Source organism: Canis lupus, chromosome 16 (genome assembly GCF_011100685.1).
Source record: "Canis lupus familiaris isolate Mischka breed German Shepherd chromosome 16, alternate assembly UU_Cfam_GSD_1.0, whole genome shotgun sequence".
NCBI classification, from domain to species: Eukaryota; Metazoa; Chordata; class Mammalia; order Carnivora; family Canidae; genus Canis; species Canis lupus.
In genome coordinates this window covers 16,846,950-16,870,268 of record NC_049237.1, presented here as the reverse complement: position 1 = coordinate 16,870,268, position 23,319 = coordinate 16,846,950, and the positions used below count along the sequence as shown (strand labels likewise).

Below are 23,319 nucleotides of genomic sequence, written 5' to 3'. Positions count from 1 at the left end.
TTGTTTAACGACAGGGCTTAGATCTGATTTACTATTGCATCCCCTGAGATTTGCATAGCACTTAGGCCATGCCACTGAATGAAGTGCAGGAGCCATCCAAGTTCTCTTAGGAGCTTCCTTATGCGGGATTGGGTTCTTTAGTGTAGTTACTTCTGCACATGTGCCACCTAGTGGTTCAAGATTAAACACAGGTAGGGTCTGCGGAGAATAAAATCATCTCTGTGTGTCATCCCTGAGGTCAGACTGGATTCTTCTGATTTTAAAACATTTTGTGACTGAGTAGCATTGCCTTTATTTTAGGTCAAGTTCAAAGTAAGGAGAAAGATACGTGGAATATTTTATATTCAAGAAAAATACAATGGGGACATTTTTAAAATGTGAGAAGTGCCTGCTTAGTCCTGTTTCATAGTTTGAGTCTGTTATACATTTGAATGAATAGAATGCTATGAAAGGCAATAGCTCTGCAAAGTAGCAGAGTTGCTGAGCCTGGGCTATTTTATTGGTTGAATGGTTAGCTTTTGTGGTTTCGGCATAGCCACAGGATGGTGTTCAAGAGTGCGTTTTTAGTAGTAAACTGTGGTTAAGCAAGTACTGGCACCAGAACTATCTCCTAATTTGTTACTGAGTTTACAGTCATTTCACCAGGGCACTTCTGGTTGACATCTCTGGTTGGATATTTGGATGACATCATTTTCAACCAGAGCAATCTGTTTAACATTCTGCTGTGAAACTCTGGCAATCTTTTGAAGACTGGGGCTAGGAGAAGAGGGAGATATAAACATTTATATCTATTAAACAATTATAGTTTAATTGTCCTGACTTGACTTTGACAGATAGTAAAATTTAACTTATTCTACTAAATGAAGAGTGACAACTAAAAAAGATAGGTTCTATCTTTTTTTTTTTTTTTTAAAGATTTTATTTATTTACTCATGAGAGACACACACACACAGAGGCAGAGACATTAGAGAAGCAGGTTCCATGCAGGGAGCCTGATGTGGGACTTGATCCTGGGACTTCAGGATCACGCCCTGAGCTGAAGGCAGAGGCCCAATTGCTGAGCCACCCAGGCATCCCACGATAGGTTTTTTTTTCTTTTGTATATTTGATTATTGGAGTTCAGTTTGCCAACATATAGTATAACACCCAGTGCTCATCCCATCCAGATAGGTTCTATCACTGTGTATAGTTTCACTTATTTAGGGGTACTTTTTTTTGTTTCTATTTTGTGTTTAGAATTGCCCCCTAGCAAGCAGTCATAAGATTCCTCTTTATTTCTCCTTATTCTTTAAAGAACAAATGACTAAAAACAAAAATCCAACTCAAACCCATCAATCCCCATCGTGTCTTTAGCAGATTCAGGGTAGGATCATAGGCAGACCCAGTGGCAGTCATACCTGGAAGCAAAAGGAGAACAGGGTGAACTCGTGAAGCCTGCCTTAATATTATTCTCTTTTTGGATCAGGCCTGTTCCAGATTCCATTAGGAAAAAAAAAAAATTCCCTGTAGTCTGAATCTGTTTTTTGCCCCTCTGAAATGCAAGGAGCTTAATTTCTAAAGCTTGAGTACCCACATTCCTACCAGCCTGCCATTTACATTTATGTTTAACCTTGCCATCTCCTTCTGATCTAATTTGAGAGAGGGAGAGAGAGAGAAGAGAGCAGACTATGAGAGACAGATGGTCTTCCTACTGGTTTCGCCGTAGTTATAAGCAACAAAAAAGCTCCTAAAAATACTGAAAGTGTTATGTATTTTCTTTTTGAGAGAGATCAAAATAAGGAAGTAGTTGGGATTGTGCTACAGTTTGCCTGGAGAAAAATTTTGACAAGAGGCCGTACGTGGTAGATAGCATATACAAGAGAACAGACAGGTTGCATCCTGTTTGAGGGAATGCAGTTTGGGAGTGGAAGCTAAGCAGAGCTGGCCCTTAGGAGCAAAGTGCTCCCAGGGCAATATCATGGCACATGATCCTGGTCCATGTTGCTCAGGGTATGAGCTGCTGAGGTGTACTCTTCTTATTACTCCTCCTATCTTGACTCTTATTCTTCCTTATTACTGGTAATAGGAATGGTACAAAAAGAGTATATCCCACATGTGCTCAGGGCATCTCTGGGTAGAAATGAAATGCTTCCTGAAAGGAATGTTTATATATGGTCATTTTATAGTGCTTTGAATATAATAGGCAGAGGGAATCTGTCTAGTGGAACCATGTTACTTTCTCTGTCTTTGGTTATAAAAGCACTAGAGGGCAGACAACACAAAATAACTTTTGGCTCTTTCCAGATGCTATCCCTAGATCAATAAGTTCTGGAAGCACCTGGTGTGCTTTCCAAGTTATTGTAGATCTACTAAATATTTTGATATAGCATAAAAAAGACCAGTTAATTTCCAAACTCTATCACTGTTCTCATTGCCTTATCACCAACTTGGATTTTTTTTTTTTTTTTTTTTTTTTTTTTTAATTTATGATAGGCACACAGTGAGAGAGAGAGAGAGGCAGAGACACAGGCAGAGGGAGAAGCAGGCTCCATGCACCGGGAGCCCGATGTGGGATTCGATCCCGGGTCTCCAGGATCGCGCCCTGGGCCAAAGGCAGGCGCCAAACCGCTGCGCCACCCAGGGATCCCACCAACTTGGATTTTAAATGTTTGTTATGGCAGTTCCCCCTCCTGGTTTCTTACACTGGTTTCTCTGTTAATTGGGGCAGGGGTTAAAATGCTGTAACAGAGACCCCAAAATACAGTGGTGGCGTAAATAAAACAAATTAATTTTTTTTGTGCAGTATTTCTGAAATGAGGGGTTCAGGCTCATGGGGCATCTTTGCTCCCTATGGTTGTTTATGGACCCAGGCTCCTTCATCTTGTTTTTCTGCCCTTGGCAAGAGTGTTGTTCTCCTCTGTAGCATTGCATCTGGGTTGCTGATATGTCTGTGTTCCTGTGCATAGGAAAGAGGGAATATAATTTAGTTTAGAGCAAATCCCTTCCTGTTTGGTGATGTAGAAGCTGCATGGTCACTTTTGGTCAGAATCTATTAGAACTTGCTCTGATAGCTACAAAGAAGGTTGGGAAATAAAGTCACTAGCTAAGAATTTGGATGTAATTCAAATTTAGTCACTTACTAAAATTTGGATGTAAAAGGTAGTGTAGATTTTATAATTCTGTCCATTTTCTATGGGGTAATGTGCCTTGTTCATCTGTGAAGTTCTTTACATATTCTGGATTTGAATACCTATTTATAGATACATGTTACATGTATATTCTTTCAATCTATGATATACTTTTTCATTTTGTGATATCTTTTGTTATATAGAAATTTAGTATTTTAATATAGTAGAGTTTGCAAATCTTTATAACCCTTTGATACAAATATATTTTGTATTTGTAGGGTTGATTCTAGGTAGTCAGTCTCAGTTTTGTGTCTAGGGGTAGACAGGAGAGACAGCATGATTGATAGGCCCATAAGCACTTGACTTATGGTCAACTTTACTATTACAGTTTAAGAAAGAACAATATTATTAAATAGAACCTAAACTGTTTGATGCTCTATTTCATCATTCATTTCATGATTTGACAAGACTTATAATTATTTGTAGCTTTTCTAACTGAACAATTAATAGCTCTCAAAGTTATTTGTCAAAACACTTACCTAAACTTTATTATGAATTTAGGAGACTTTGATAGTCACAAAAATAGGCAAGTCAGATTGAAGAGTTGATCTGAAAGGTGCAAGATCAAACTTGGTGTGGAATTTAGTGTTCCAGCTGCTAGATATGTCCAGAATGAAGTTAAAGTATGGTCTAAAACTCAGGAGAGGAACCTGGGGCTGCAGGTGTCAGTTGATGACCATGAAGTCCAGAGGAGACTGTTAAGACCTGGATAGTCATTAAGTTCTTCAAGAAGAAAGAACACATAAAGGACATCTGAAGGGTTGATTCCATGTTTAGAGGTCTAAAAGAAATCAGCTGAAGAGACAGATAGCAGATCATTTAATTTTCATTAGCAGCCTCATGAGATACATGGTCACTTTCTGGGTTTGTAGGTGAGACAATGGAGACTTCAGGAAATGACTGTATAAACTGTACAGACAGTAGTTGGTAGAACTGGTATGTGAGAGCAGTCTTTATGACCCTGAACCTGTAGTAATCCATTACACCCCCTGCTTATAAAAGGTGGGAGAGCCTTTCAATAAGAAGGAGGTTTTCCTTGGTTGTCTAGATAGTTTGAAGGCATGTGAGTAGGCCCTGGATTGTTAGTTCTGTTGCTGTTGGTGGGGAGAACAGTGTTGCAGTAGAAGGATGCCCGTTAGCAAGGGATTAGTGAGGGGAAGGTAATGGAGTACAGTTCCTCCAGAGTCTCATTTCATGGATTTTAGTGGGAAAAGGAAGGAAAGACAGAGAGGAGGAGTTTGAAGTGCTATAAGTGCTTTATATTTGTTTCTTTGGTTTGGGGTGGTGGTGCGGAAAGGTAAAAGTAAATGTCAGATTAGGCAAGGAGGATCGACTGAAGTGTGGGATTGCATCAGGATCCCTGGTGGAGGGACAGTGCCTGCTCATTGTCTGGCAATGCAGTCTAAGAGAGTGGATAGATCATTTCTATTTAAAGAGAAGCATGAGGGTAGCCCCGGTGGCGCAGCGGTTTGGCGCTGCCTGCAGCCCAGGGCGTGATCCTGGAGACCCTGGATCAAGTCCCACGTTGGGCTCTCTGCATGGAGCCTGCTTCTCCCTCTGCCTGTGTCTCTGCCTCTCTCTCTGTGTCTTTATGAATAAATAAATAAAATCTTAAAAAAAAATAAAGAGAAGCATGATATTACAGGTAATGGTATTTGTTAACTTGCCTCCTAAGAAAGTATGTGCGAGGTGTTTGGGGTTGGTGTCTTGAGGGTAAATGAAAAAGGCAATGGAGTCAAGATGTGCTCTTTTCAATTATTTTCTTCTAGAATGGCTACTAATTAGGCTTAATAATTGTTTTAAATTAATGATAATTTTATTTATAAATTGTGAAAAACCTTATTTATTTATTATTATTATTATTTTTTATTTATTTATTATTATTTTTAAAGATTTTATTTATTCATTAGAGACAGAGAGAGAGAGAGAGGCAGAGAGAGAAGCAGGCTCCATGCCGGGAGCCTGATGGAGCCTGACGTGGGATCACACCCTGGGCTGAAGGCGGCGCTAAACCGCTGGGCCACAAGGGCTGCCCTTAACAGTTATTACTAAGATGAAATTCACGGAGTCAGTGGCAAGGTACACAGAAAGAACAGTGTGCCATGTTTCATGTTTTTTTTTTTTTTTTTTTAAATGATAGTCACAGAGAGAGAGAGAGAGAGAGAGAGAGGCAGAGACACAGGCAGAGGGAGAAGCAGGCTCCATGCACCGGGAGCCCAACGTGGGATTCGACCCCGGGTCGCCAGGATCGCGCCCTGGGCCAAAGGCAGGCGCTAAACCGCTGCGCCACCCAGGGATCCCTGTTTCATGTTATTTTGATTATCATGTTGCAATAGAGAATAAATATAAACTGTGCCATTATTTACGTACACAAACTTTTCTAGTACTAATGAAATACTGCCAATGCTTTTTGAACCTTCTTCCCATGCTGTGTATGCTTTACAGATAAATTAACCAAAGATTGATTTAAATGCAAAAATGACTTTTTATATTCTTTTGTTCACTATTAAGCAGAAATCAAAGAACAATCTGCAGAAGAGGATGCTGAAGCAGAAGTGGACAACAGCAAACGGCCGATCCCAGTTCTTCAGCGTTCTGTGTCTGAGGAATCTGCGAGCTCCCTGGTCTCTGTTGGTGTAGAAGCCAAAATCAGGTTAGAGAATGAATGCAGCTGGGTTGGGGATTAATGACAGGCAGGGAACTGGCTATAGAGAGAATTCAGGGAGTACAAGTTTGGTATGTAAATACCCATGAAATTTTATTATTTAGTAATTTTAAATTTATGACTGATGCCTCTGTGTGTTGTTGGAGTAAAGTATGTCTGTGGGCTTTGGTGATTGTAGAACAGAGCAATAGACTAGCATGTTAGCCTCCTCTCTGCAGGCCAGCATAGACTATCACCAGCATGCTAGTCCTAACCAAAGAAATAACTCCAAGCTTTTAGTGTAACGATTGATTTTTTGATAATTACCTGTAAACTTTTATACTCTTGTTCCTTACTCTTTCTTCATTCCTTAGAAAAAGAAATAAAGGACATTATAACTTATCTTGTGTGTACTTCAGCTTTGAAGTCTTGGACTTTTTTAGGCCTTGTTTGAAAGACATGAATAAAACTATGAAATCATTTATCAGTTACATACTCCCATCGTCTTGAAATGTTTTCTTTCTTTTGCTTTTGGCACCCCTGACTCCTCATTTTTTGCTGGCTTTTGCAAAGACCCTTGCTTTTTATAATGTTGGGGAAATCCGACTGAAGTCTTCAGCACGCATACTTTTATTTCTACTCCATCTCTGGCAATGCTCATTCAGTGTGATGGCTACATTTTGTCTGTGTGCTGATGAACCTCATATTTATATTTCCAGGGCTGACCTTTCTCTGAACTTCAGACTTTCCTATCCGTCTGTCTGCTTGACATCTCCATTTGGAGGTATACTAGACACCTTACCCATACATGGTTTGTTCCCCATTTTGAGGAAGTTTGAAAAGTTGCAAAATAAAAGAGTAGACTGAAAATTAAAACAGTCCCCAACGCATTTTCCCCATTAATCCTGTTTTATTTTTCTTGGTAGCACTTGTTATTTCTCAGCAGTTGATTTGATTACTTAATTATCAATATCATGTGAGTTCTGTGAAGGCATTACTTCTTTCTGTTCTTTATTGGGTTGATTTTTTTTTCTTTTGATCATACATTATATTTTGTTTTTAAGATCATTTCCCTTAAATCTTATGTCTCAAATCTTATGTCTCTTAACCCTGTTGAACTTAATTTTGAGAGAATTTAAACCAAGAATTGGTTTCTTGGTATTAACAGTGTAAGTGCTTTATCATATGTCCATATCTCTTTGCATCTCTCCTCTAGCATTTCACGCTGTAGTGACTTTATAGATATATACTTCTTATTTCTATTTCTCTTGTCTTGGCCCCTTGCTTCCCCCCATTTTAAAAATTGAGGTTTAATTTAACATACAGTGAAATTCACCCCTTACAGTGAGTTGACAGCTGTATACAGTGACATAACCGTTACCACAAGACAAAGAACAGCCCATCCTACTGAGAAAGTTTCCAATGCCTGTTTGTTGGCCAACCCTGACTCCCAGCTTTCCCCTTGGCAGCTGCTTATCTTCTTAAGGTCCCTGTAGAAATGGAATTGTAGAGTATGTGTTCTTTTGATTCTGGCCTTTTTTACTTAGCTAATGCCTTTTTTACTCATTTTCTGGCCTTTTTGCTCATCTGTGTTATTGTATATACCAGTAGTTGCCTCCTTTTTATTGTTGAACAGGATTCTGTTTTATGGAAGCTCCTACCACAGTTTATCCATTAACTAGTTCAGGAATATTTGAGTAGTTTCCAGTTTTGGGCAGTTATGAATACAATTGGTATAAATATTCACTCACAGATTTTGGTGTGAACGTGAGGTTTTTATTTCACTTGGGTAAATACATAGGATAGGAGAAAGGTAATTTGAATAGAAAATGCCAAAGTGTGTTCCAAGTGTGACTGTACTGCTTTGCGTCCTCACTAGTGATGTATGAGAGTTGTGGGCAGAGCATGGATGCACAGAACATTTCTTGTTCTGATTCAGCTTTACTCTTTTTTTTTTTTTTTAATTTTTAATTTTGTAAATTTTTTGCTTTACTTTTTTTTTTGTTTTGTTTTTTTTTTTTTGTTTTTTTTTTTGCTTTACTTTTAAATAGGCACCATGCCCTTTGGTTTTGAGGGTTCCATGTTCTTAGTGATCTTGTCATTACACTATCTGTAGGAGCCTGGTCATGGTCTGAGTCCAGGACACAGTCTTACTTCTCCTCTAGGCTTAAAGCCCACCTTCTCCACCCCACTGTTCCTCCATCAGCACTTGGTCTTCACCAAGTGGTGGTGGTTTTTCCTGTCCTCTCATCAGCCTAAGGCTACCGTTCCCCAGGGAAAACGAGGGAGACAGATATGAGTGTTGTTTTCTACTTTCCCCACATGGCTCCTGTTCTTGTCTCCAGGCTTTGTGCCATGACCAGCACATTCTCCAGACTTGTCGCCATGCCCCTAGTGTTGTGCATGAGCATCTGGAGTGGTATGCAGAGAGAAGATTATGAGTGGCATAGAATTTACCCTGTGTTTTGTGAGTCACAGATATTTTGTATTGTCACACTGTTTCATACTTGCACTAGTTAAAATTTTTCACTGAATTTTTCTTATGCTGCTTATATGATATACAGTGGCTCCTTCCCCAGACTAAGCAAATGCTTGTGCCTCATTCATCTCTTTTTTGGGAGTGACTTTCTTTTTTTTTTTTTTTTTTTTTTGGGGGAGTGACTTTCATTCATTTAGAGGTGAATTGGTTGTTCTGTGACTTCTGCAATGTAATGTGTTCAAGAAAAGCGAATTTGTAGATTGGCAAGATTTTGCTATGAGGGTGGGAGCAGTGCTCTTTGCAGCTTTCTGCACCCAAAGCAGAAGACAGAAATTTCCTTTGTCCTACCTTTAAAGTTAATAAATTACGCTGAGGTGTCTAGATGACTGTCCTTACTTCTTCCATCTCCTTAAACCTTCCCTAATTCTTCAGTAATTTGAGTACTTCTTTAAAATTATTTTCATTGTGGATCTGTTGTGTGGCAAAATCACTGCGCTCTTACAAGCCTGGGATTACTTTTACTACACCATCACATTGGAGTGATGGTTTGGGTGTGACATTGAAGATGAAGGTATTTTCTGTCAGTACTTTAAAAATATCACTCCATTTTCTAATCAGTTTTGTTGTAATCAGTGCTGATAAGGCTGATGTCCATCTGATTGTTGCTCATCATGAGTGATGCTCCTAAGGAAAGAAAGAAATGAAATGGGGTATGCTGAAAGAATTGTAAGCCTTAGTAGCTTCAAGGAAGTTATAAGTAAGAAAATAACAATAATAATACTGGTGGTCATATCTTTTAGGCAGGAGGAAAAACTATATTCCTTTTCAACTTTGTTTTTTTAGGAGTAGACCGCATTTAAGTGTGTGTATGTATGTGTATGTGTGTGTCTTTCTGTCTCAGTATCAATGGGCAACACAGTTTATCATGAAATTGAAAAACATAAATAGGTAACTTTCATCAAGGTAATTAGTTGAGGGACATAATTTGAATTTAAGAGGAAAAAAAATTCCCTAAAAACATAGTTTATTTTTATCACCTGTTAATGTAAGACATTACAAAAGTTCACGAGATACATAGTATGAGGTTGTGGTGAAACATCAGTGCCTGAGAAGGAAGGTTTGGATGCAGCAGCTGTAAATTTGTGGTGAAGAGAAAATATATCCAAGATGAGCAGTCCTTTTATTCTCTTTATTATAATTTAGTTTTCCCCCCATTTTTATGGTGATAAAAGTGTAAGTAATACTTTAAAACAATTTAATTTTTAAAAGATTTTATTAATCTGGGGGGGAGGGGAGGGGCAGAAGGAATCTTAAGCAGACTTCCTGCTGAGTGTGGAGTTCAATGCAGGGATCTATTCCAGGATCCTGAGATCAAGACCTGACCTCAAATCAAGAGTCCAGATGCTTAACTGACTGAACCACCCAGACACCCCTAAAAAAATGTTTAAAAAAATTAAAACCAAAAAAAAAAAAAAAAAAAAAAAAAAAAAAAAAAAAATTAAAACCAATGAAGAAAAAAATCCACAATAAATGAAATATTTTTTAAAGCTAAGAAATATTGTGTTTTTAAAATTCTGTTATATTTTTTAAGTTTTTTATTTAAATTCCTATTCATTAACATACAGTGTAATGTTAGTTTCAGGGGTAGAATTTAGTGATTCAGCACTTCCATACATCACCCAGTGCTCATCACAAGTGGCCTCCTTCATCCCCTTCACCTGTTACCCCCATCCCCCTATTCACCTCTCCCTCCCAACCAACAGTGTGTTTTCTGTAGTTAAGAGTCTGTTTTCTGGTTTGCCGCTCTCTTTTCTCCCTTACGTCCTTCCATTTTGTTTCTTAAATTCCACATATCAGCAAAGGGAAAAGAAAAAGAGAGTGACGCAAACCAATAAAGACTCTTAGCTCTAGAGAACAAACTGAGGGTTACCCAGGGGAGGTGTGTGGGGGGAATGGATGAAGTAGGTGATGGGAATTAAGGAGGGCACTTGTCCTGATGAGCACCAGCTGTTGTATGTAAGTGATGAATCACTAGGTTCTGTACCTGAAAATAATATTGCACTGTTTGTTAAGTAACTGAATTTTAAATAAAAACTTGAATAAAATAAGATACGCTGTCATAAATAAAATAAGGGGTGAATGGATAAAATGAGAAAAACAAAATATTGCTAACAGGTAAAGTTGATTGATGGGTTCATGAGCATTTATTAACTGATTTTACTTTTGCATCTTTGTTCAAAATTTTCCATGATAAAAAAAGTCAGGGATCCCTGGGTGGCGCAGCTGTTTGGCGCCTGCCTTTGGCCCAGGGCGCGATCCTGGAGACCCGGGATCGAATCCCACGTCGGGCTCCTGGTGCATGGAGCCTGCTTTTCCCTCTGCCTGTGTCTCTGCCTCTCTCACTCTCTCTCTCTCTGTGTGACTATCATAAATAAATAAAAAAAATTAAAAAAAAAAAAAGTCAAAGATGTATGTGATCTTCGGGGGAAAACAAAAAACAAAAAACAAACAAAAAAAACTATCCCTGGGGAATCCCTGGGTGGTTCAGCGGTTTGGCGTCTGCCTTTGGCCTAGGGCGCGATCCTGGAGACCCGGGATCAAGTCCCATGTCGGGCTTCCTGCATGGAGCCTGCTTCTCCCTCTGCCTGTGTCTCTGCCTCTCTCTGCCTCTCTCTGTCTTTCTCTGTGTCTTTCATGAATGGATAAATAAAATCTTAAAAAAAAAAAAAAAAAAACTATCCCCAAACAACAGCATTCCACATGAGTGAAATCATATGGTATTTGTCTTTCTTTGACTTATTTTGCTTAGTTGCATCCATGTTGTTGCAAATGGCAAGATTTCATTCTTTTTTTATGGCTAATATTCCATTGTGTGTGTATATAAATATAAATATAAAATCACATCTTATTTATCCATTCATCAATGATAGACACTTGGGCTGCATCCATATGTTGACTATTATAAATAATCCTGCAATAAACATAGGAGTGCACGTATCGCTTTGAGTTAGTGTTTTTGTATTCTTTGGGTAAATACCCAGGAGTGTGATTGCTGGATCATAGGGTAGCTCTATTTTTAACTTTTTGAGGAACCTCTATACTGTTTTTTACAGTGGCTGCACCAGTTTGGATTCCCACCAACAGTGCAAGAGGGTTCCCCTTTCAAGGAGTAGTCCTTTTAATTCTGTTCTAAGATCTTTTATTAAGCATCTATTCCATAAGCATATATTGTTTTTTGTCTTTTAACTTCTTAATTTTATTGTAATTAATAGATGTTATTGTTTAGAACAAATTTAGGTTTTTAGGAAAATTGAACACATGGTACAGAGTTCCCATTCCCAGCCTGCCCTCCTTCTGTGAGTGTTCTCTATTATTAGGATTGTACCTAAGTGTGGTACATTTGTTACAATTGATAAACTAGTATTAATACATTATTATTAACAAAACACCATAGTTTACATTAGGGTTCATTCTTTGTGTTATATGGTTTTATGATTTTTGACAAATGCCTAATGTCATACATTGCCTTTACAGTGTATCATGGGAAATAGTTTCACTTGCCCTAAGATCTTCTTGCTCTACCTATTTATTCCTTGTTCACTCCTGTCAAACTCTTTCACACATACTCCTCACCACTAACTGCTTAACCTAGTAAGCACTTAAATCCATGTTTTTATGTCTTCATGTTTGTTCACATGTGTTTTGTATCTGTGTCATGCATAAAGAATGGACCATCATGTGGTTTGTCACCGCAAGTTTTACAGAGCCAGTATGTCATTGAGTGGCGATTAAACCCTGCCCTCTTTCCCACCCTTAGCTTTACCTACTTTATTCTTTTTTTGTATTACTTCCATTTTCTTGAGTTATATTAAAAAGAAAATTATTTTTTTACATATAAACTAGAATTTTTTGATTTGGTATGCCTACTATAAAAAGTCATGCTATGAATTGCAAATGTATAATTGATTTTTAAGCTTAATTGTTCTTATGGCATATACATACTCAAGCTTAGCTTGCACTAAGGTCGTAATATTTAAACCACAAGTATCTGTAGTCTATCACTTTAAAAATAGTTGAATAAAACTACTTTCTCCTTCTCTTTCTTACTTTTTATTTCTACCAGTGAACAGCTCTGCGCTTTTTGTTACTGTGGTGAAAAAAGTTCCTTAGGACAAGGAGACTTAAAACAATTTAGAGTAACGCCTGGGTTTATCTTGCCATGGAAAAGCCAGCCTTCTAACAAGAAGGACGTTGATGACAACAGCAATGGCACCTGTGAGAGAATACAAAACTCAGCACCGCGAAAACAAAGAGGACAGAGAAAGTAAGCAACTTTGAATAAATGGTTGGAATGCAGTAAGGCTATATATAATTTATTTTCATCTCACTGAATATATATATGAGTTGTTACTGAATCATTTCTCATGTTTTTCAACATTCATAGAATGCTTTATGCCTCACCATTACCCCTAAAAAACACTCCTTTTCTCAAAATTTCTTGTGTAAAAAAAAAAAGTGTTATCTTAATTGTATATTAAAATCCATGTGATGACGAAAGTTCACTGTTAGAAGAAAACTTTAAAAGAACATAACATAAACCTAGAGGAAATTTATGAGAAGGAGGTAAAACAGATCAATGAAGTCCTTCTTTCATTCCTTTGAATAAGTTTTTAATTGTTTATAAGAATATAACCTAACAGAATGACAATACCAAGATGGGTTTCACTACTCATGTTCTTAATTTGTCATTTAGTTACTTTCATGGTTTAGAATGTTGAGCTGTCCTATAAACTGTTAAAATAAGGATTAACTTTGTTTCTGAGTAATTATATACTCAGAATGCCCTTTCTGAAGTTAAAGAAGCAGCTCTCTCTTTTTTTTTAAATGAAATAAGAATTTACTAAGGCATCTGTATAACTATACATGTGTGCCTGTATTCATCAACATTATTGTTACCTTAAACTTTTCTCTAATATGTTTAATTTTGGAGTTAAAATTTTTTTTATGTGTTGCTGAGTTTTGTTTAAAAAGGCCATCTTAATATGTGAACTTGGCTCTGGTATTTGAGGGAGTATAAGTTTCTGTAGTCGATGAGAAAGTGTAAAAATTAATTTAGCTTGGAAGGCTAACCAGCTCTGCCCCTTGAGGGTGATGATGTAATCATCCAAGTGCTTATCTGGCTTTCATCCAAATTTAAGTACTAAGGCATTGTTGTGTTGTACTTACTTGATTGGCTCCTTCTTTTGGACTGCTGCCAATGCCTTGAAGACCTGAAGTAGGAAATGAAACAATAACAAGAAATAATCTTTTAAAAAAATTTAAGGTGGAACAGCTTAAGGAAGTTTAGAAGTACTGTGTTTAGTTTCTTGATATTTGAAGGGCCAGAGCTAGATCGTATAGAAGAACTTTTCCTTTTGTAATTTTTTTTCCTTTTGTAATTAATTGAGCACTCACATCCTAGTTAATATAGTAAAATATATCAAAAGTCTAGCAAACTTTTAATGTCCATGAGTAATTAGCAAATTTAATGAACTAGACTAGCTTATATCTCATATCCTTCTCTTCCGCCTTTGAATAATGGCAATCATATAAACACTTATTCTGGGAAATACAGTTGGGCTTTGTTTACTTATTTTATAAGCTAAGTTAATTTTTACTGAAAACTTTAATGGGCTAAGATAATTATGTAAAAAAGAGCCTTGGTTTAGTCTTTATATACACTTAGTGTTTACTAATGTATTAAGTAACGATAACAAGACAGTTAATGGACTTGAGGAATAAAACACGTTTATAAAATTTGAAATTCATTTAGGGGTAGACAGTTTAATTTGGTAATGATTTTAAATAGTCACAAAATATATTACTGATGAATCGAAACCAAATAAACAAACTTGTTTTTGTTTTAAATTTGAAAAGGAGGCTTTAAAAATAATTTTATTTTTGGTGGCATTAAATTGTAAGAATATGTAATTGGGGATTCTTTTTCTCTTTCCTTTTGTTTTAGACTTAAAATTTTGAGGGTATGTATTTCAGCTGACTTCTCCTGATATTCTTTCCTAATAAGTTTGGCTGCTGTCATCCTTAGGGTTGCTATCAGCATGTTACTGACATGGTATATACATAAAAACTGGTTGCAAAACTTAAAAGTGAAGTTTGATTAAGCTAGTGGTTAGGAATTGATTAGTAATAGTAGACTGATTAGTCATTTCATTGATTTTTATACCTGTCTCCCCCATCAGATACTGGTGCAAAGAAATCTTAGAACAATTCATTAGTCTATATTAGATGAACTGTTCGTCTTTTTTCTCCCATCCCAGTAAAAGAACAATGATTAGTAATGAAGAATCTATTTGTAGGAATGGAGATTATATTTATAGGAAAGAGTTTGTTCTCATTATACTGTGGGCATTTATAAAAATGAAGATTTAAAGTTAGAATAGCATGCTAAACTTTTTTTTTTTTTAAGTGAGTATGCATTTCTAATGCTAAACATAAAAATACTGGTTACTTTTATATGGTTTGATATTTAAATGTACTTATTGAAATATGTTAATACTTTTTTTCTTTCAATGATTCCAGGTATAAAAAAGTTTAGTACCCTGGTCATTGTGCTGATTTTCTCTTAATAGGAATCATGATAAATATCCAGCATACAGAAGTGCAGTGAGTCATGATCTATATTCAATAGTGATTTAATCCAGAATTATGATCAGGTTAAATACTATGATATCAGGAGAAGGTTAAAGTTTTAGTGCCAGTCGTCTGATTTCCCGTATCTAATGTTTAAACACAATAGTAATCATTGTTTACTTAATGATCTCAATTAATATCTGAAGTTTGAGGGTTTTGAAAGTCTGAAATCTCCCGTGTGTTGTATGTTCATTTTTATACTGCTGTTTTTGCTGTTACATTATCTTCTTTATTCCCCAAGCCACTAGTAGCTATTTTGTTTTTGCATTTTACTTCTGACTTGTGAGGTGAAAGTCTTACAACATCATGCCACAGACCAGCTGTCGAGATTTGTTGAGGGGACTGTAAGAAAGCTCCAGCTGACACGTTCTGCTCCCACTACCTCCCTCTTCACTTTGTAGTGGGTTTTCATTTCCCCTGGGAAATAACCTTTCTTTACATAAAATTAACTGCCAGCTCTGTTGTGGTAGTCCTCACGATAAAGCAAATTAAAATTTCTGATCGAGTTATGTTTCACAAGCATTTAAGTAAGGCTGAAGGGAATATTTATTTTATGTGATAAAATATAGTTCCTGATTAGAATATTAGAGTGTCATTTAAAAAATTATAGAATGGCAAAATAAATTTGTAACTGTAATTTTTAAAACTTCCTTATGGATTTGGATACTTTTTTTAGTTGTTGCTTACGTGATATAATATAGCAACCCAGTTTTATATTGCACTATGAATAATAACAGATGTGTTCTAAAAAGTTGTTTACTGACAGTTTATGCCTAATAAATTAAAATTGATTTGGCAATTCATTATATTAAGTTGTTATAAACAAAATAATCATCTACTTGTTACCACTTTCACATCTGTTTTATTTTATTTTTCCAGAGAACGATCTCCTCTGCAGAATATAGTCTCTTGTGTAAGTGTAAGCACTCAGACCGCTTCCGATGATCAGGCTGGCAAACTGTGGGATGAGCTCAGTCTGGTTGGCCTTCCCGATGCCATCGATGTCCAGGCCTTGTTTGATCCCACAGGTATAAATGAGCCAGGCTCCCATAAGCACTATCTCTTTACTGTAGATGCTGTGATCTTAGTGAATTTTCAACTTAATAGTAAATTCTTTTCATCTAGAAATAATCATGATTATTTTGTAAAAAATGTCATTGTTTAAGTACATTTGCTGAGGTAAGATAAATTGTTTAATTGTGTTTATCTACTATATGTAGCATCTGCACAGGGCCAACGCTGAACTGGATGCTTTCATAGATATTTGCATTTATTTTTCTGTAGACAGCAGCACCATGGAGATCTGATAATTGAGGAAAGAAAAATTTAAAAGATCTGTGAGAAGTTGGGGAACTTGGATGTCTGGGTCTATTTAATGCAGGGTGAAGGCAGTAACTTAGTGTGTGGGCATCTTATAATAGTAGTGTAGTGACCCACACTCGTGATGTGGTGAACAGTATAGAGACCCACACTCACAATGTGGCAGTGTGGTGAGTAGGTTAGTGACCCACACTCACGACGTGGTGAATGGTATAGTGACCCACACTCGTGATGCGGTGAACAGGATATGACCCACACTCAAGTGGTGAATGGTATAGTGACCCACACTCAATGATGCGGTGAATAGTATAGTGACCCGCACTCGTGATGTGGTGAGTGGGTTAGTGACCCATAATCATGATGTGGTGAACGGTCTACTGACCCACACTCATGATCCGGTGAACAGTATAGTGACCCACTCACGATGTGAACAGTATAGTGATCCACACTTGTGGTGCTCTTGGGATTTGGAGTTAATTTCATTTGAGCTGCATATTGATTGAAGCGGTTCAAGTGTTGTGTGATAGAGAATTTAAATACTGAGCTACTCTTAGTGATTGATGTGCACCCTTGGTGTGGGATGAAGCGGAATAGAGGTGTATATGTAGCTTATTTGCTATTCGTTCTCTTTGTCTTAAAGTATTGTATAATGTCCTTTATATTTTATGTAAAGATACCAAATAAAATCTTACAGTAATATTTAAATTAAGTGACTAAAACCTCAATTTTTGTGGAATAAATAATCAGTTCTTCAGTGATTCTCAAACTTAGGTGTATCAGAATTACCTAGAGGGCTTGTTAAAACAGATTACTGGACACCACTGCAAGAGTTTTTGATTCAGTGGGTCTTGGTTGTGATAAGATATTTTGCATTTCTAAAAGTGCCCAGATGATGCATTTGGAAAGGGCTGACTGCTTCAGTGTGATACAGGGTGCCATTGTGTGTCTACATGTCAGAGTTGGTTTTGGGAGTTTACATCATATTAGTGTTAATACGCTTCCTGTTTATTTATCTACTTCTTTTCACTTCAACCATTTTAGGCACTTGTTGGGCTCATCATCGTTGTGTGGAGTGGTCACTAGGAGTGTGCCAGATGGAGGAACCATTGTTAGTAAATGTGGATAAAGCTGTTGTCTCAGGGAGCACAGAAGTAAGTAGATGTAACAAATATTTAATTAAGTCATGGCTTTGTAATATTTACTTTAATCAACATAAAGGTTCACTTGAAAGAATTATTTATTAAATTATTACTATAACGTAAAAACACTTAAAATAGGAATTTTTAATTTTATATCCAAGAGTAGTTTGTGCAAGCCACTGTAATATATATGTTAGGCTGTGCAATAAATGTAAATCTTAGAAACAAATATTTTACATTTAAAACAGAAATTAAAAATTTTAGAAATGAGAATTACTATATTTACAAATTCATGTGGTTACCTTTTAAGACAGAAGGATTTGATAAGGATTTAATATGAAGAGACAACATTTGATAGGTCAGAGTCCACAGTGTGGATTAGCTCTTTTTGATATTTCAAAAATTGATCCAGATATTTCTTTATAGTCGGTTGGCAGTTTAGTTCATCTTTTTGGCACCATCCCAAAGTAATATCACATACACAGCCTGCTGTCTTTTAAAATTTTCACTGAGATTTTCATGTGATTTAGAAACAAGCACAGAAATAAATGCAGCATTTACCTTCCGTTTATAAAGGAAACAAACCCTGTGAAGTGAAATTGTTTTACTGCCTACAAATTCTCTTTGATTTTTGCCAATTATATTTGGGAGAAATGAAACAGCACTTCCAAAAGAAGGTTAAAAATGGTATTTTGACCATAGAAGTTATGTGGCTTTAACAGATGGAGTACAGGTAAAACTTTCAAGTGTGGTCAAGACAGGGACTTAGATTCAAGTTAATTATTCAACTAGTATAATATTAGCTTTACTCAGATTAGTAAAGTGACATAAATTACATGGATGAGTAACTTCCACCTCAAGCTTAGTCAAATTCGAATGCTTGTTTTGGAAATGCGACATTACACTGAAATGCTTATGTCATCAAATTGTGAACAGTATAATGCATAATAGTAAAATTTTGCAGTCTGGACATACTTAGATGTCCAGATCAAGACTGTGATAGATCAGGGAATGCTCTTTCTGTCACAGACTACTTCAGAGGTAGTATTGGGTTATTTTCTGAAAGTGAAAAATATTATAGGAAAGGCAATGAACAAAGACTAAAATGAACTTTGTGGTGTTTGGAATCAGAGGAATCATTGTAGACTCATAGTTTTTAATATTTATACAAATACAGAAACACAGATGTGTGTGTACATGTCAATTACTATGTATACATATATTTCCTAGCTCTGTTCACTAAGATGGTAGTTAAAAGCTTTCCTTGCCCTGTCCTTTTTGGATAGAAGATACCATCTTTGTGTTTTAAATACTTACTGATAAATATTTAAACGGGATTTAGAGATGAACGTCCATGCTCTACTGCTGGAAGAGAAATCAAGGGCCTAAGGGATCTGCATTCCTTCTCGCTTTATGGAGACATTACAATAGAGTGGGCCAGAGCAGTGGAATGCAGATGGAGGACCAGAGTAGATGAAGTGGTGAGATCCCAAGGGGAGCTGGTGGCTCATGTCAGACCTTTACATCTTCACTAGGTTAAATCAGTCCAGACTTAATGGTGGTGTCTGTCAGTTGTCCGTTGCCATTTTCTAGTTTTTGTTTCATCTTTTGGTTTTCTCCATTATCAAATAGGCACAGAACTTAGCTAGAACTTTTTTATTTGCTTGCCCCTAAGAAAAGGAGAGTTTGTCTCACTGACAGAAATTCAAACCCATAACAACACACTTGTTGATGAGTCTGTGGGGAAATAGGCACTCTTCCACTTTGCTGATAGAATGCAAATTGGTGTAAATCTTCTGGAGGGGAATTTGTTAATACCTAAAAACTAGTTATTTTGACCTTTCTAGGATTCTGTCCCAAAAATATGCCTCCAATAATCCAAAATCCTTTGCTATTAGAAGTTAATAATTGCAGCATTGTTTAATTTGCAAAATATTAGAAACAACCTAAGTGGTCACGCATACTAGAATGGTTGAATAAACTATGGTTTGGTTCATACAGTGAAATATTGTGTGTGTAAAAATACAGTGAGAAATAGCTCTGTGAAATGACGTGAAGTTGGTTCCAACATGTATTTTTAAATGAAAAAAGAGTGCAAAAGACCATTTGTGATGTGCATCCTTTCATGTAAGAAAATATATCTGCATATGGTCATTTTGGAAAAGAAATACAGCAAGGATAAACAAGAAACTGAAGAGATTGGTTACCTGTGGCAGGTGGGTGGGAAAGAAGTGGAAATGGGAATGGGACTGATGTAGTTTGGATGAGGTGTGATAGACACTCTCAGATGTATCTCTCCGTATAGCTCTGACTCTTAGAATCATAGGCATGTTTCACGTACCCTTTAGATAAGCATTTACAGCTATCTAGGATATGGAGGAATCCAAAAAGGAATACCAAGATTCATACTAAAGGGGATAGGGAAGAAAAGAGCTAACCTGAGTAACTGGCAAACAATATCTTGACTGGTTAGCTGGAAAGCTAAAGACAAAAAAGCATTGCACAAACATGCTGTAACCCAGTGAGTAAATGTATTTCTCACAGGGGTTATGGATTCATAATACTGAAACCACTTTATGTGTTTACTGTAAATGAACAAATAAGTAAATGTATAGTTGATAATGAGAGCTAGATTTTTCAATTTTGGAGAAAGGAGCTACAGATAAGGAAAGGCTAAAATGAATTTTGTGGTGTTGAAATGGAATCAGAAGTATCAGTATAAAGTCATGGTTTTTAATATTTATATAGACAGATAAAGAAATACAGATATGTGTATATGCACGAGGCAGTATGCTTACACATAATTCCTCGTTCTGTCCTCTGTGAGGGCCTGATGTAGTGACCCCTAGTAGCAGTGAGCACAGATCTTGGTGCCCAGATCTTGGTTTCTAACTACTGTTCTCCAATAAAAGGAACTAGGATTCCTTGAGAAGTAGTTCATGGTATGGGGAGAATACAAACTGAGGTGCCAAAAAGTAAGGAAGTGCTCAAAAAGAGGAAGACTTGTGGAAAACACAGGATCCAACCTGAAGGAGCTCCTAAGAGCTGGACCAATTTGAGACACAACAAAAAATAAAGATAGTATTGGGTTTTCATCCACAGAATAAAGTAAGTACACGAGTCCATTCTGATATGAATGGATGAATGAACAAATGAATGAATAGCTTAAGTCAGGTCATTGCTCCTCTACCTACCACACTTCAGTACTGGACTCCCATTTCATTCAGAGAAAGAAAAAAAAAAAAAAACCAGTGCTCACTACGTGACGTGGCTCTCCATGATCTTCATCACCTCCACAAGTACTTCTAAGATATCGGTCACTCACTGACTCTGCCCCTCATTTGCTTCCCCCAACCATACCAGCCTCCTTCGTCTTCCTCAGATGCACCAGACTTATGTTCCCTCTGGGCCTTGGCACTTCCAGTTCCCTCTCTGTTGAATTTCTTCTTAGATGTATGCCTGACTTTTATTCAAGACTTGCCTTATGAGTGAGGGTTCTGCTTCACTTCTTACTGAAAATTTCAAGGGTTTCGTTCTCAAATAATGTCTCTGATCTATGGTTTTTTCCTTTGTACTTGTTCCCATCTAACATAGTATATATATTTACTTCATAATCTTGTTAATCTTTCCTTACTCAAGTGATAGTGCCATTCTGACAAGGATCTTTGTCTGTTTTGGTCATTCCTAAATAGATTATTTGTAGCCTAGATGAATAGCACTAGAGGTTGTTCATGGAATCATTCATAGTTACAGGAAAAGTCCAAAGTGCCAGAGTGTTAACTGAGGTCACTAATATAGTTAATTTTAGGAAAGTGAATGAAATTATAATTGTCTAAAAAGAAGTCCCTAAGATAAAGTTTAACAATTCTACATAAGGACGATGACAATGAAAATGTTTGCTATCTCAAAAATGTTCTCTAGGGGCAACGTATGTAAAAGTGCTGTTGAACTTGGAATGCAGTTTTATTTTACCAAAAGACAGATGTTCTAAATTTGTTGACCTTTATTTTGATGACATGTGGCTGAATGTATTATAATACCTACCTCAAAGAAAATAAACATTTCATCTGCCTGTTCAAGGTAAAGGTGACATTTCAGCAGTGAGAATGTAATGACTTTTCAAAGAAACATGTGCTGAGGGTTGAGCATCTTGAAAATGGATGTTTGGAACTATTTCTATTTGATATTTTATTGCTAGAAACAATGAAAGTTTGTAAAAAACAAAAATTTCTCAGATTTGCCAGAAAATTTTGGACACAATTTTCAGTTCTATTTAAAATATTCTGAAGAATTTTAGTATGTTTCAAACCCATTTGTTAAAAATTTTAAAAATTAATATTTCTTGCTTATGGAAGGTGAAAATTCACTAGCTAAATTTTGATAATTTTGGTAGAGATTGAAAAATAGTTTTGCAAATGATGTACTACTTCTTTTTAGATCTCCTTATTTTTGTGAGAAACATTTGTTTTTAACTTATGACAGGTAGTGAAATAAATTCAAGTTAGCATCAGGCCTTTCAACTTAAGAAGGTGGAGGAGAAAAAAAAAGAAGATGAAGGAGAACAAGATACAAAGGTCACATGGAGGGGTTGTAGTGTTCTCTAAACTTTTTTTTTTTTTTTTTTTTTTTTTTATGATAGTCACAGAGAGAGAGAGAGAGAGAGGCAGAGACACAGACAGAGGGAGAAGCAGGCTCCATGCACTGGGAACCTGATGTGGGATTCGATCCCGGGTCTCCAGGATCGCGCCCTGGGCCAAAGGCAGGCGCTAAACCGCTGCGCCACCCAGGGATCCCCTTCTCTAAACTTTTTGATTGTGCACATCTTTTAATAAGAAACATTTGAGCCTGCGTCCTTATTATGCAGTCTCACTAGAATATGTGTTTCTCCTTTATGACACTTCACCAACGTTTGTAAATTTACATTGTTGCTGTGAATCTTTTAATTTTGGTTGCCCCCACTAGGGCTGTGAACACCATGAGTGCATGGATAATATCTGTATTGGTATATCATTTATTTATCTCTAGTGTCTAGCAAAGTACCTGGAACACAAACAAGAGAGTCACTTACCAGATAAATGTATGCATGGATGAAATATGCCAACGAAGGGTAGTTAGCTTGAATGGAGAGGGAAATGCTACTGGCACCTAGTGGCTGCTGCTAAACACCCAGCCATGTCCAGGCCAGCCTCCTACGGCAAAGAATTACCTAGCTCAGAATGTCAGTAGTGCAGAGGTTGAGAAATTCTGGTTTAATTAATATTATTCCTATTTAAAAATTAATATGTTTTATATAATTTCCTTCAAGTTTAATTTTTATTTTTTTATTTCTGAATTATTTTATTTGAGAAGGTGGGAAGGACAGATGGGGCTGAGTCCTGAGTCCTTATAATTTCCTCAGTTTTTAAATGGCATTCTTTATCAAATGGTTGAGTTTTTCTAGAACTTTCCTCAGATTGTTTTTAGTTTTTCCAGGAGGAACTTTATTTTGCTAGATTAAAGAATATGCTATGCTGTGAACCTATGTTTTAGAAAAAGTAATAGTGTTTTCTTTTAAATTCTTCTTTGGATCCCTGGAGATGCTGCCAACATCTTGGAGATCTGGATAATTTGGATATTACCGATGGAATAGTTTAATTCTGAATGCTACAGATGTTTGATCATTTATTTACCTAAAGCCCCCTTTCCCTGCACTCTGCCCATTGCCCTCCAAAAGATATTACTGGTAAACTTCCAACACATATTTCTGTTCTTTTAACTACTTCTGAGTCAGATGTTCAGTGTTTTATTCTATAAATAAAACATTAAAAATTACTTATGTTATCTCCCTACTTAGAATTGATAATTTCTTATGTTTTCTCCACCTACCTCCTGCCACAACCC

The 23,319-nt window shown here is 36.5% G+C and overlaps 1 protein-coding gene across 1 annotated transcript in view; it reads left to right on the top strand.

The window, feature by feature from the left end:
- KMT2C (lysine methyltransferase 2C) overlaps positions 1-23,319 on the top strand; it is a 283,967-nt gene that overhangs the window by 108,517 nt on the left and 152,131 nt on the right. The window contains 4 exon segments of the mRNA XM_038559782.1: positions 5,682-5,820; positions 12,414-12,614; positions 15,860-16,008; positions 17,342-17,451. Of these exon segments, the coding sequence (XP_038415710.1) occupies positions 5,682-5,820; positions 12,414-12,614; positions 15,860-16,008; positions 17,342-17,451 (599 nt within the window).